At 31.9% G+C, this 12275-nt stretch overlaps 2 protein-coding genes across 3 annotated transcripts; one reads left to right on the plus strand and one right to left on the minus strand.

Moving 5' to 3' along the window:
- The first annotated feature begins 254 nt into the window (after window positions 1–254).
- LOC103863024 (transcription factor bHLH60) lies at window positions 255–3797 on the plus strand. The gene is made up of 6 exons (XM_009140760.3): window positions 255–1018; window positions 1105–1221; window positions 1311–1376; window positions 2412–2480; window positions 2625–2696; window positions 3384–3797. The coding sequence occupies exons 1-6, from the start codon at window positions 554–556 to the stop codon at window positions 3633–3635; spliced, it is 1041 nt and encodes a 346-aa protein (XP_009139008.2). The 5' UTR covers window positions 255–553; the 3' UTR covers window positions 3636–3797.
- Window positions 3798–7814: 4017 nt separating this feature from the next.
- Window positions 7815–10753, minus strand: LOC103863025 (vesicle transport protein SFT2B-like). Of its 2 annotated transcripts, XM_033290521.1 has the most exons (5): window positions 10434–10753; window positions 10266–10328; window positions 9935–10043; window positions 9731–9789; window positions 7815–9608 (listed from the first exon to the last, which is right to left on the minus strand). In XM_033290521.1, the coding sequence occupies exons 2-5, from the start codon at window positions 10271–10273 to the stop codon at window positions 9530–9532; spliced, it is 255 nt and encodes an 84-aa protein (XP_033146412.1). In that variant the 5' UTR covers window positions 10274–10328; window positions 10434–10753; the 3' UTR covers window positions 7815–9529. The 2 variants fall into 2 exon arrangements, 1 of the variants encoding a protein (XP_033146412.1); XR_631859.3 differs by lacking the exon at window positions 10434–10753 and having other exon boundaries at window positions 9935–10038.
- Window positions 10754–12275: the final 1522 nt, after the last annotated feature.

Consider the following 12275-nt stretch of genomic DNA (forward strand, 5'->3'; position numbering starts at 1 on the left):
ATTAATTTTTTTTTCACAATATTCCGAATTTATTTTCAAATTAACATTAATGTTGAGTCTTAAAAATCAGTAATAACAAAAATTAAAGATAATCAGTGAAAATATAAATCATCAGATAAAGCCCAAAAGGCCCAACTAATATCGTATTTAAAAAAAAAAACATACCGTACAATAACCGAAACAGGTCTCTCTCTCTCTCTCTCTCTCTCTCTCTCTCTCTCTCTCTCTCTCTCTCTCTCTCTCTCTCTCTCTCTCTCTCTCTCTCTCTCTCTCTCTCTCTCTTGTTTATTTAACAGAACAGCTTAACGTTGCTTTCGTCCTACTCAAAATTGGCTAATTGAGTAAAAAGCTTTTCTTCTTTTTCTCCCAGACAAGACAGAGAAAGAAAGAGTCTCTCTTACAGAACAACAACAATTCCTTCTTCTTGAAGTCTTCTGGAAGCTCTGTAAGAAAGAAAGAAAGAAGCGATTTCAATTCATCTACTCAATCCTCTCTCTCTCTCTCTCTCTCTCCTTGGTTTCAGACATCAGCGACAGACGGTGGTGTTGTGTTTATGGATCTGTCTGGACGATTTGGAGCTAGATCCGGCGACGGTGTACCGTTCCGGGAAGCAGCAGCTCTTGAATCGCTTCACATCGGCGGCGGCGAAGAGTTTCGGCAAATGGTACCTCCGGAGAACGCCGGCGGGTTCACGGCGTTGCTTGAGCTTCCGCCTACACAAGCCGTGGAGCTTCTCCATTCGTCTTCTTCTTCTGCTTCTCAAGCGACGACGCTTCACTCACTCGGGACATTGAGTTTTCCTTCTAACCCACTCCTCATGGAGCGAGCATCTCGTTTCTCGGTGATTGCCACTGACAATCAGCAAAACGGAAATGTCTCCGGCGAGACCACGACGACGAGCTCCGTACCTTCTAACGAACACATTAAGACCGAGCCTGCTGAGACCGAGACTTGTGATCAAGCGGCTGTGGAGAAGCAGAGCAATCGATGTGGCAAGAGGAAAGAACTCGACAAGAAGGTGAGAGAGAGAGAGAGAGAGAGAGACAAAGTTAGTTTGTTTACATTCTGTTCCAGACACTGATTCATTGTCCCTAACATGTCTAGGTGAAAAGCTCGACGAAGAAGAAGAACAAAAGCTCTGAAGAGAACGAGAAGCTGCCGTATGTTCATGTTAGAGCTCGGCGTGGTCAAGCAACAGATAGTCATAGCTTAGCAGAACGAGTAACTTTTGCATCTCTTACAAATCTTTATCATTTTTTTTTAAATGTTAATCAGTTGATTAATCGCTAATATTTTTTTTTGGATTATAGGCAAGAAGGGAGAAGATTAATGCAAGAATGAAGTTACTACAAGAACTGGTCCCAGGCTGTGATAAGGTTTGTCTCTCCAGATATTTGACGTGTTAATCAAATACGCTAATTAATCATTACATCTTGATTTGTGACAATATTTCTTTAATAGATTCACCCTAAAAGTAAGAATATTGTATACTACTAGTTTTTATGATTTAGTTAAGGGTCTCAATCATTCTTTTTCTTGTTCTCACCAAAAAAGTGGATTGCTTAATTGCTTTTTAATGAAGAAAAGTGGTTTCTGGTGTGATAAAGTGGCCAGTTAGGTAATTATGTAATTCCTTAAGGATATTAACTTTATTATTTTCCGGTGTGGAAGGGTACATACTTAGCTTTAAGGTTAAAACTAGTCACACGGACGTGAGTGGAGATGGCTTTTTTCCTCTTCTCAATGTGTGCTTAATGTATTAGAGAATGACCTTAGGAAATGGAGATGCTAGCTGTAATGTGCCATTAAGGTTTTGGGTTTAGGGGACATATTTTGGTGGAAAGATCAAAGATCAAAGTGTGTTATGGGGTCCATCTAGTTGCAAGCTTTCTATGGAAGGTGAGGAAGAGGTAGTATCGTCTCTAACACGTTAGGTATCTATCAAGAGAAAAAGAGACAATGACTCTTAGAAGGACGATTAAAGCAAAGGATCCTTTACAAAAAATGATATTGATTCTGAGTCCCACATACCTAATTAGTTGGAAACATGGATGTGACACTCCCCCCCCCTAGACAACTAATTTAATCAAATCCAACCCTTATGTTAGAAGTTAGCAGCAATTATTGGTGAGATGAATGGAGATTTTTTGGTTTTTATTGGTGAGCAGTGTGAGTACTTGATTGATTGTTTCATGAACCACTAGAGTACTAATTATTTTTGAAAGTTATAAAGTTTAATTGTGATTGGGTATGCCTTTTATGTTTAGCTTTAGATTAAAGAATCATCTTCTTGATGTTTCTTTCACAGTGCATTTTAGAATCTTGGTGTCTTAACAAAGAGGTAGCTAGCTGCTCTGTAAGGAATGTACCTAACATGAATCCTAAGCTCACCAGAAAGTTTTGACCTGCAGATTCAAGGTACTGCGTTGGTGCTGGATGAAATTATTAACCATGTCCAGTCTCTACAACGTCAAGTAGAGGTAAGACTTTCCGTGGTCCAGTTTTGTTATTTATACCTATATATATTGTACAATAGCCTTAAAAGACACAACCAAAATGTCAACTCAAAATGAATAGGTTTGTGTGTCACAGTCTCATCAAAGTTTAACTTGTTTTTTCTACAGATGCTATCAATGAGACTTGCTTCGGTAAACCCTAGGATCGACTTCAATCTCGACACGATATTGGCTTCAGAAGTAAGTGTCTTCACTTAGGTCCCTCTTAATACTCGTGTTTCTTATTTGAGTAAGCTATATGAAACTATACCTCTTTGAGTAGCTTCTAGTTTATATCACAAAAGGAGAAAATATTTGTGTATTTATTGATACAAACATTAATTTAGACCATTTTAGAGCAAGGCGTAGGAAGATCAAAGGAAAACTCAGGGAAAGTAAATACACAACACACACACCGTACAAATTTACAGTACACACAAACAGCTTAGTGTGTCAAAACTAGGGCCACCTCTGTTCTGTAAACCTTTCTGTGTGTTTCTGTGACTTATGTCGGATGTGTATATTGCTGAGCTTTGATGGTTTGATTTTTTTTATTTTATCCCTCATTAATGTTTGTGGGTCTCTTCCAAAGATCTTGTTGTTTCAAAGTTTTTATTTTTTCGCCTATCTAATCTCATTCAATCTACAAATACCAGACTTAAATTTTTCTCACCACAAATCGTTTGGAACAAAGTTCATAAATGCTTGTACATACCAATAAATAGTCATGGTCCCTCTCATTAAGCCTTGTTCTTGTAGTATATAATAATAAACACATCAACAATAGTTGACTTCTTTTGACTAGATCAAGATCTCTATGAATGAATGATCCCTGAGCTGATATCTTTTCCGGGTTTGGCTCCTTTTTCTTCTTTCTTTCTTTCACAGAACGGTTCTTTAATGGATGGGAGCTTCAACGGTGCAACAATGCAGCTAGCGTGGCCTCTTCAAGTGATGGAGACAGAACAGTCCTATCATCACCGGCAATTGCAACAACCACCATCACAGCAATGGCCTTTCGATGGCTTGAACCAGCCGGTTTGGGGAAGAGAAGAGAATCAAGATCATGGCAATGACCACAACAATTTGATGGTTGGTTCTACTAGTTTGCACCCAAACCAGGTCAAAATGGAGTTGTAAGTTTGGGGGAAAACAGTAGATTATGAATGTGTAAATATGTCAAATAAGCTTTGTCTCTACATATATATTATAAATATATAAGAATTTGATATCTGTTAAGAAGGTATTAGTCATTTGATTCGGAGGACAACTGGTATATAATAATTTCCTACTTTTACCAGATTTTCACAATATATAATCTAGAACATGTCTGTGCTACTGCTCAATTAGTAGATTATATTCTCATTTTAATTTGGTGAAAATCTTCAAATTAATTCCATGAAAGACGATAAATAATCGATTAAATTCTTATTGGCTAATTTTACACAGCAATAAAAACATCATACATATTTTTGTTTATTAAAGGAGCAAAGTCGATATGGTATGGGAAATAATAATAACTAGATTTTGATCCGCACTTTCTAAACGCGGGTTTGTTTTCGTTAAAAATATTATTTTAAATGAAATTTTATATGATGATGTGTATGAGCATAATCATTTGTACGGAACATCGATTAAGAAGGAAAGCTTGAAAATACAGTATTTAAATAAAAAATATTGGTATATACGGAGTTGATGTGTTTTTAGGATGTGTTTTAATTTGAAAATAAAATTTGTATATTTAGTTTTAAACATATTAGTAAACCTAAGTAAATTTATATAGCAACAATTAATTCCAATTACAAATAATTTTCCAGTATATTAACTATCAATATAAAACCATTAATATAAAATATTATTTATTTTTGATAACGAATATAAAATTTTAAAAACAAAATATTGTTAGATGTTCTATTTTGTAGACATATATCTCATTAGAGTTATTATAGATGTGCTTTTGGTTTTATATACTTTTAACTAATTTTTTTCTATAGATTTTTTTAAGCCCAACATGTTTTAAATGTATTGTGTTCTATAATATTGTGTAGAACATGTTTGGTCTGTCAAATATATAATTTTTTATTAGTGGTTTAGATGTGGCTTAAGAAATATAGGTAGCTAAATATACTGTTATATTTTGTTACTAGAGGTTAGCCCGCCCTACGGGCAGGTAAATTTACATTAAAACAATTTTAAATTAAAATTTATTTAAATTTTATAAAATATTTGAATAAATAATTTTAATTGAATACAATAAATATAATTTGTTTTCCAATTAAATTATATTTATTTATTTTGTTAACATTTGAATTTTATGTTTATAATTCTTACATGTTTGGATTTTTATTTGCTATCAATTATATTGTATGATATTGTACAATTTTATTTTCAGTATTCATTTCAGCTATATTTTTAATGAAAATACGTCTTTTTTTTTTGCATTTGCATGAGATTATATGTGTAGTATATTAATATATTTTTAATTGTGTGTTAAAGTTTTATGTTTGATTGTGGTATATCTGAATGTATTATATCCATGATTATGAGTGTGTCTGACTTTAACAATGTTTTTATTCAAAAAAAATATTTGACCAAATACTAAAATTACATTGTCTTTGGCTAATCTGGCATTTTTATCTTCTGAGTTTTTTTGTTTAGTGTTAATTGGAAAAAAAATATTTTTTTTTTTGCCAGCATAAGAGAAAAGTTATTGTAGAACATAATTTATTTTAATTCACTTAAATAAAGAAAGTAAATTTTGTCATTTACTTATAGTAATGACATGTGTCACATCGATTATTTATGTTGGGTCTGTGGCATATTATTGTTGCTCTTGTGCATCTGTAATTAGTAAAATAGCATTCTAGTCAGGTGACTCTCACTCCATTAATAAACTCTGTGCATCTATTATCGTTTATCTGTTTTCCATTCAAGTGCATCCAATATTTCAAGCATAGAGAGAGCCACAGAGGAGGAGACATTGTATATATTATTTTTTTTGCAAAATTAAAACATGAAACTTGATATCTTAAGTGCCCTATGATAAAGTTATGCTCTTAGATGGGCTGATTTCTAGTGGTCTGTCCTCGCAGAATATTATGTATTTGTTATCTCCGTTAAACTATCTTTTCAAAGTGATTGACGTTTCGGGCGAGGGTATGCATTTGGAAGTATTGATTGTTAGAATATAGTTTACTTTCCAATTGATTTCAATGGTATGATGTAATGGGAAGTTTTAGAAGCCAATTGTTTGGAATTTAATTCACTACATGTGAATATATGAACAAACACATCTTAATAAAAACAATAATACCTTGATAGATATACAAATACGGAGCATTACTTGCGTATCCATTTAAATTCTGGTTTCAATGCACGAACTTGTGCTTCTATTTGCTCGCGTAAGAGATCCATGGCATCGGATATGAGTTTCCGAGTCGTGTTTGGTGGGAGATCTGTGGTTGTCTCTACGCTAACATCGAGACCTTCAGCAGGAGGAAGAGTAAGAGGGCGGAAGAAAATACTGTCTGGGAACAGATTGAGAAATTCGAGTTGTTTTTGAGCTTTCTTGAGAAGCAAGTAAGTTATGCGATGACCTTTCTCAGATAATTTGTTGGCTACATGAAGACTAAATTTTTTTAAATTAATGTCTTTCTTATTTAAAATTACGTATGAGAAAATATCATAATAAGTTTTAAAATTATATTAAAACTCATATATTTCTGCACGGAATATAGCATTATTTTTCTGTTAAAATATTATTAAAAAATGAAATTTTATATGTAGAAAATCAGAAATAGCTCTGTTTCATGCTGTAATTTTCTGTATTTTCAAAAGCGTTGAGAAAGAAGAAGCGTTTCTTTTTAGCTGCTAGAGCTTCAAGAACAGAGAATAAAGATGATATATGGTTTTTTTACCACAAACACATGAAACATTAGCATAAGATCACCCAATTTGCGGGGCCCACAGTTTTTAAAAATAAACTTACAAAATAATTATTTGTGTATAATTTATTTAAAATAAAATATTAATACATTAAATTAATTGATTTTATGTAAGAAAACAAACAAATAAAATAATTTAACAAATGGATTTTTGTAAAAAAAGCCATTTCAATCTATACTATTAAAATGGAAGGAGTTTTAAAAAATCTACCTATAAAAAGTTGTTAGACCCTTTCATTAGACTTAACTATTTTCTTGGTTTCACCTTATATTTTTCTAACTATGCAATAATCAATTACCTTATATTTCTCTAAATATAAAATAATCAATGCTCTTATCTATTACTCAACTTACTATGATACACCAAAAAATTATACATAACTTTATTATACTAAAATATCATCTTACAAAAACATATCTCATGAATCCATAACCAAAACGTGACTGGTAAATTTAAATACCAAAACTATATTGTTCCTTGGTGCCACCAACTTTGCAATTACACTATCATTTATTTTTTGACCAAAGGTTTCACTCTATCATTTTTTCGTTGATCGAAATGTGGTTTTTCAAATGAATATGTTGACATTTCTGAAATATTTATCTACACAACTTATACATCATAGATTCTCCTTGACTAACACTTCTAATAATTTTGACTATATTTTAAAGGAAGTTATTTTGCATACAGTTTAACAATTTATTTTAAATATATTGTTAGAGATTATTATGTGTACTTTAGTTTAACAATATATTCTAAATATATATATTCTAAATATATTGTTATGATGATTTTTGATAAGAATATATTATAGATGCGATTGAAAATTTATATTATTAAAAGAAAATATTTTTAAAAATATATTATAAAAGAATTTATAACATCTATATAAAACTCTTTATTTTTTATCCTACCGTTAACTACAATAACTATAAATAATTTAAATATTTTAAATAAATCCTATTATTATTTCTCATTTTGTATGATACACTTCTCTAATTATTTTTCTTATTATCATCCAAATCCAATGTTATTGTTGTTATTCAATAACGTTATATACATCATATATTATGCTCAAAGATGGATATATAATATTTAGATATCAATTATTAAAATGAAAGCATATATCATACAACATATTATATCATGTCATCTAACATTATATAATTCTAAATATTTGCAAAATCAAATTTAATAAAAAAACACTTTAGCAAATCATTTGTTAAAACAAAATTATATATATTTACGTTAAATTATTTTTTTATTACGTTAATATATTAGAAGTTTCATTCATCTGTTAAAATATTATTGAAGATTATTTTTTTCCTACCATGTCAACCAAATGCCAGGTCACACTTGATTGCATGTTTTTTTGAAGTTTGCATGCTTTAAATTAACGAGTTTTCATTAAATCTAAACCAGCTTATGTACAAGTCATCGTGTTTACTGGTTCGACGACGGGTCCAAACTTGATATAAAAGTATTGTTCTCATCTAATTGAAAATAATTTATTTTAAAATAATAGACGCACTGAGTCTGATCAATCCATATAATTTTTTTGAAAAAAGTAATCAAACGATTAAAAATATAATTCGATTAACTAATTAAATAAAAATAATAATTTTTTTTGATATAATAAAATTTGTAACATAATAATGTATAACAAGACTAAAATACCAATTCATATCATATATTTTTATCGACTGAAAAATAACCCGCGCTTAAAAGCGCGGGTCAAAATCTAGTAGGTCATTTAAAAAAAAAGAAAGTATTACAATAAATACAAATTTCAATAATTAAGTAATATATGTTTTGTATGGGCTTCGAAAATCTCATGACCGGTCATGTTCTTTGGATAATAGGAATGCATAAAACCTTTTGTACGTATATAAAACCTTATTTTAATCCCACTTAGACTACACACTTTTTTACAAAACCACCCAAAAGTACAAATTTTCTTTTCATGATCCCCCAATTTTTTCTACCTGCTTATCTCTTCCTCTCTATTTAATATATGTTATGATATTTATTTTATTTTAATTTTGTATGGGACCTCGAAAATTACAGGACCAGGCAGTTCTTTGCATAATAATGTTGTGCTGTATAAGTAAATGTCATTGTTGTATGAACCAACCGTTTTTGTTTGGAAATGTTGAAACCTAAGTTTGTGTTGTTGTTTTGAAAATACTTCTGCATGCTTTGAAGTAGGGGATCAACACATTATCGGCCAAAAGAAATATTGTCTTTAAGTTGTTGTCTCTAGTTATCTATCGATGTTAGGGGTTGGACCGTTAAAGAATTTAAATTGGTATTTTTGTAAACCCAAAATTCTTGGACTGCTTCTGCTAGTACCGATGTTGATGTTAAAGACGATTATTCCTGAGAATCGTGATACTCATGAAATGACTTCTCTTTATATATTTTGGGTTAGTTTTCAATGTGTGAATTGGTGTTTAGTGTGCATTTTTGTTTGGTATTTGGTCGTGGTCGTTGCCAAAGTGAAAGCATATGTAACCTATTTATAGATATATATTATGTAGTTAATTGAGTAGTTAATATAATTTATTCAGTTTTTTGGACATTAAGTGCGGTCGTTTGGATTAGTGTTCCCTATTTCATTTTTTTTTACATTAAGAACTTATAATGCAGAGAATATGATGTTGTTTCTCGTTGTCACTAAAGAAAGGCCTATCTAGTATCTAGGCATTATTGTCTTCGCTTTTTTTATTAGGAAAGTTGAACCATAGAGTAGTAAAAGATTAGGCATATATTTTTTTGAAGAGAAAAGCATATCACAGGGTATTGTGTATGAACCAAAAATATAAACTGTATAAAAGGGATGGGTAAAATGAGAACTCCGAGGGATTATATGAATAAGTAATCTCTTATCAAACAAATGTCAAGTGAGTGCAAAAGAGCTTGAAGTAATAGAAGTACACACACGCAAGAGCTTCAAGCCCTCAAAAAAGAAAAGAAACTCCAGTTGCGTTACTTTTGATTCATGCGCAAACCACCTCATCAGGTCAAACAATTTTTTTTTTAAAATCATCTCTCAAATTCTCGAGACCAGTAAAATGCGAGTTTGTGTACTATAGCTCGTTATCACAGAGACAGATCATTATTTCAGAGACCATTCTTCGCGCAAATGGAATATAACTGAGGCTGTACCTGCCATTATTACCATCGTGTAAATCAAGAAGGTGTTGGATCCGAAAAGGCTCTAAGAATAATCTTCAGAACATTGTAGAAACAAATCCTGTTTAGGGTTGAATATAGAGCAGTGAACTTACCACATAAGTGCACAAGTCTTGCATAGGATCGCAATCACTGTCAAAATCTTGCTGTGGATCTACATGAGACAAGAAATGATGAAGTTTCAAGCTGAGAAATATTTGGGGAAATAACAAAGTTGCAGACCTTGGAGATTTTACTAAGATTAGATCTAGCTTTGGATAATAAACATTGTATGAGAGAGATGGAGAGAAAGAAGTTACCAAGAGAGCGCAAAATGAGTGCAAGAAGGATGCATCTGACATAGATAGAGGTAGCGTAGATACGAACATCATATTTATCTGTTGCTCAGGTCCCATGAGGAAGTCTGTGCTGCCAAAGAAAAAAACAACGTCAAGGTCATCTAACTGGTTATTGTGATCTCCCAGTGAACATGTAGTCGTAACTCACCCAAAAAAACACAATAAAGGAATGATTTTGAGAGAAATGACCACAGGAATCATTCAAACCCTATTGAACTCAAGAACTAAATCTCAACAAATATTTTAAAGACAAAAAACAGCAAGTTCTTGTCGGCTACCAGGCAAAACATACCTTCTCATTTGCAAATGTGAAGAGCAGCACAAACTTGATGGGGATGACAAATACGATCACAGATTGCAGAAGAAGAAAGGAAACATGAATAACTTATTACAGATTGGCCACAGGATCATTCCAATTCAATTCATGGTAAGGCACTGGATATGTGAAATTGATCTTTACCAGAAACATGAGCAGCAAACCAGCAGCCAAAGACGCGGCGAATCCGTACATTCTCTTAAAATGAAGTGCCATCAATGGCGAGGGGAGCATCAGACAATCAGAAATTGTTGTTACTGAAACGCTCCCTGAAGAAGCTGAGAGGGTTCGCACTCACGGATCCCTACATAAGCGTTGACTGTTGCAGACAAGCAAATGAAAAAAAAAATCAGATATGTAAAACTGGCATCTTGAAAGCGTTAACAAAAATTAGGAGTGATTACCTTCTCGTCAATGAGTAGCATATCAACACCCATCAAAACCTCAGAAGACGAAACATGGTTGTGGTTTTACATATGAAGAGTCCAAGCTTGATTTAATGCTGCGTAGTGGGGGAGGGTGAGAATTAATGGGAATCTAAGGCGTTTCAGATGTTTATGGAAGGCGGCTTCATCGGGTCTACAAAAGCTATAATGAAAACCTCACTTTCTGGTATAGCACATGATATACGGGCCTGGAAATTAAGAAGCCCCAATTAAAGAATGCAAAAGAAACGAAACAGAAGCCCAATTCAATAACGCAAAGGACACGACAAATTGGTTTCGTAGAGTGCTTGTTTAAGCGACACGTGGCGCAAAACGCCCATCTCTCCAGAGTGACGTGGCAGCAGGAGCAGCCAGACAAGCCAACTTTATATAGATAGATTGGGTTAATAGATGGTATGACCAAATAATTGTTACTTAAATAAAAGGGTGCAATAACTTTGTATAAGTAGATTTTTTTCAGAGTGATTCTCTTTTAATAGAATAGATACCTGAGCTGAGGTAATAGATAATGAGAGATTCAAATATAAATACATACAAAAAGTGTGTTATTACAAGAAAAAAGAAGAAGAGACACCCTAAGGCTTTGATTGGTATAGCTGTAATATCCCGAGTTGTGATAGTGAAAAAATGATTAAGAGAATTGATTTGACTATTTATGTCACCAAAGTTGACTTACTTTTTTCGGAACACATCCTGAAAGAATTCCAAAGTTAAACGTGCTTGAGCTGGAGTAGTGGAAGGATGGGTGACCTATCGAGAAGTGATTCGCGATAGCATGCGAGTGAGGTCAAAGCAAGGAAAAAGGTCGGGTGGTGATTGCAGGGTCAGTAAACAATGATTTCGAAACTTTAGAAAAATTAACGGACCGATCGCTGGAACGGGATGGGCCCACGGGCCGAGAGAGCGGACGTGGGTGTCCCATTAGCCGTGAGCGGGTCGGGGCGTTACATTAGCATTAGCGTTAGCATTATACTCTACATTATCCAATCAACAATTGTTAGAAAAACATTTACTAAATGTTAATGCTCTCCAAATGCTCTATGGCCAATGCTCTCATATGAAGCTTTAGAAGAGCATTTGCATTTATAATTTATAAAATTAAGGAAACTATATATAATTAATTAATTTATTTTATTTAATAATATCATAAAATTATTTTTATATCCAGAAAATAAAATTTTGATTTCCAAAATTAATTTACAATAAAAATAAATATATTTTTTTAAATAGTATTTCACATTTAAATATTAATTAATTTATATAATTTAATTTATATAATTTAATATATACAATCTAATTTATTTAAATGTGAATTAAAAATAGATATTTTAATATTTTTTGATATAAACATAATTTTTAAATTATTAAATAAAATAAATCAGTTATATATCATTTTAATTTTATATGTTAATATATATATATATATATATATATATTAGAAATATATAAAAATAAATATATTATATATTATATATTAATTTTATAATAATTTTAAATAGCATACACATATTGCTCTACCAATCATCTAATTACACAGTTT

Source organism: Brassica rapa, chromosome A04 (genome assembly GCF_000309985.2).
Source record: "Brassica rapa cultivar Chiifu-401-42 chromosome A04, CAAS_Brap_v3.01, whole genome shotgun sequence".
NCBI classification, from domain to species: domain Eukaryota; kingdom Viridiplantae; phylum Streptophyta; class Magnoliopsida; order Brassicales; family Brassicaceae; genus Brassica; species Brassica rapa.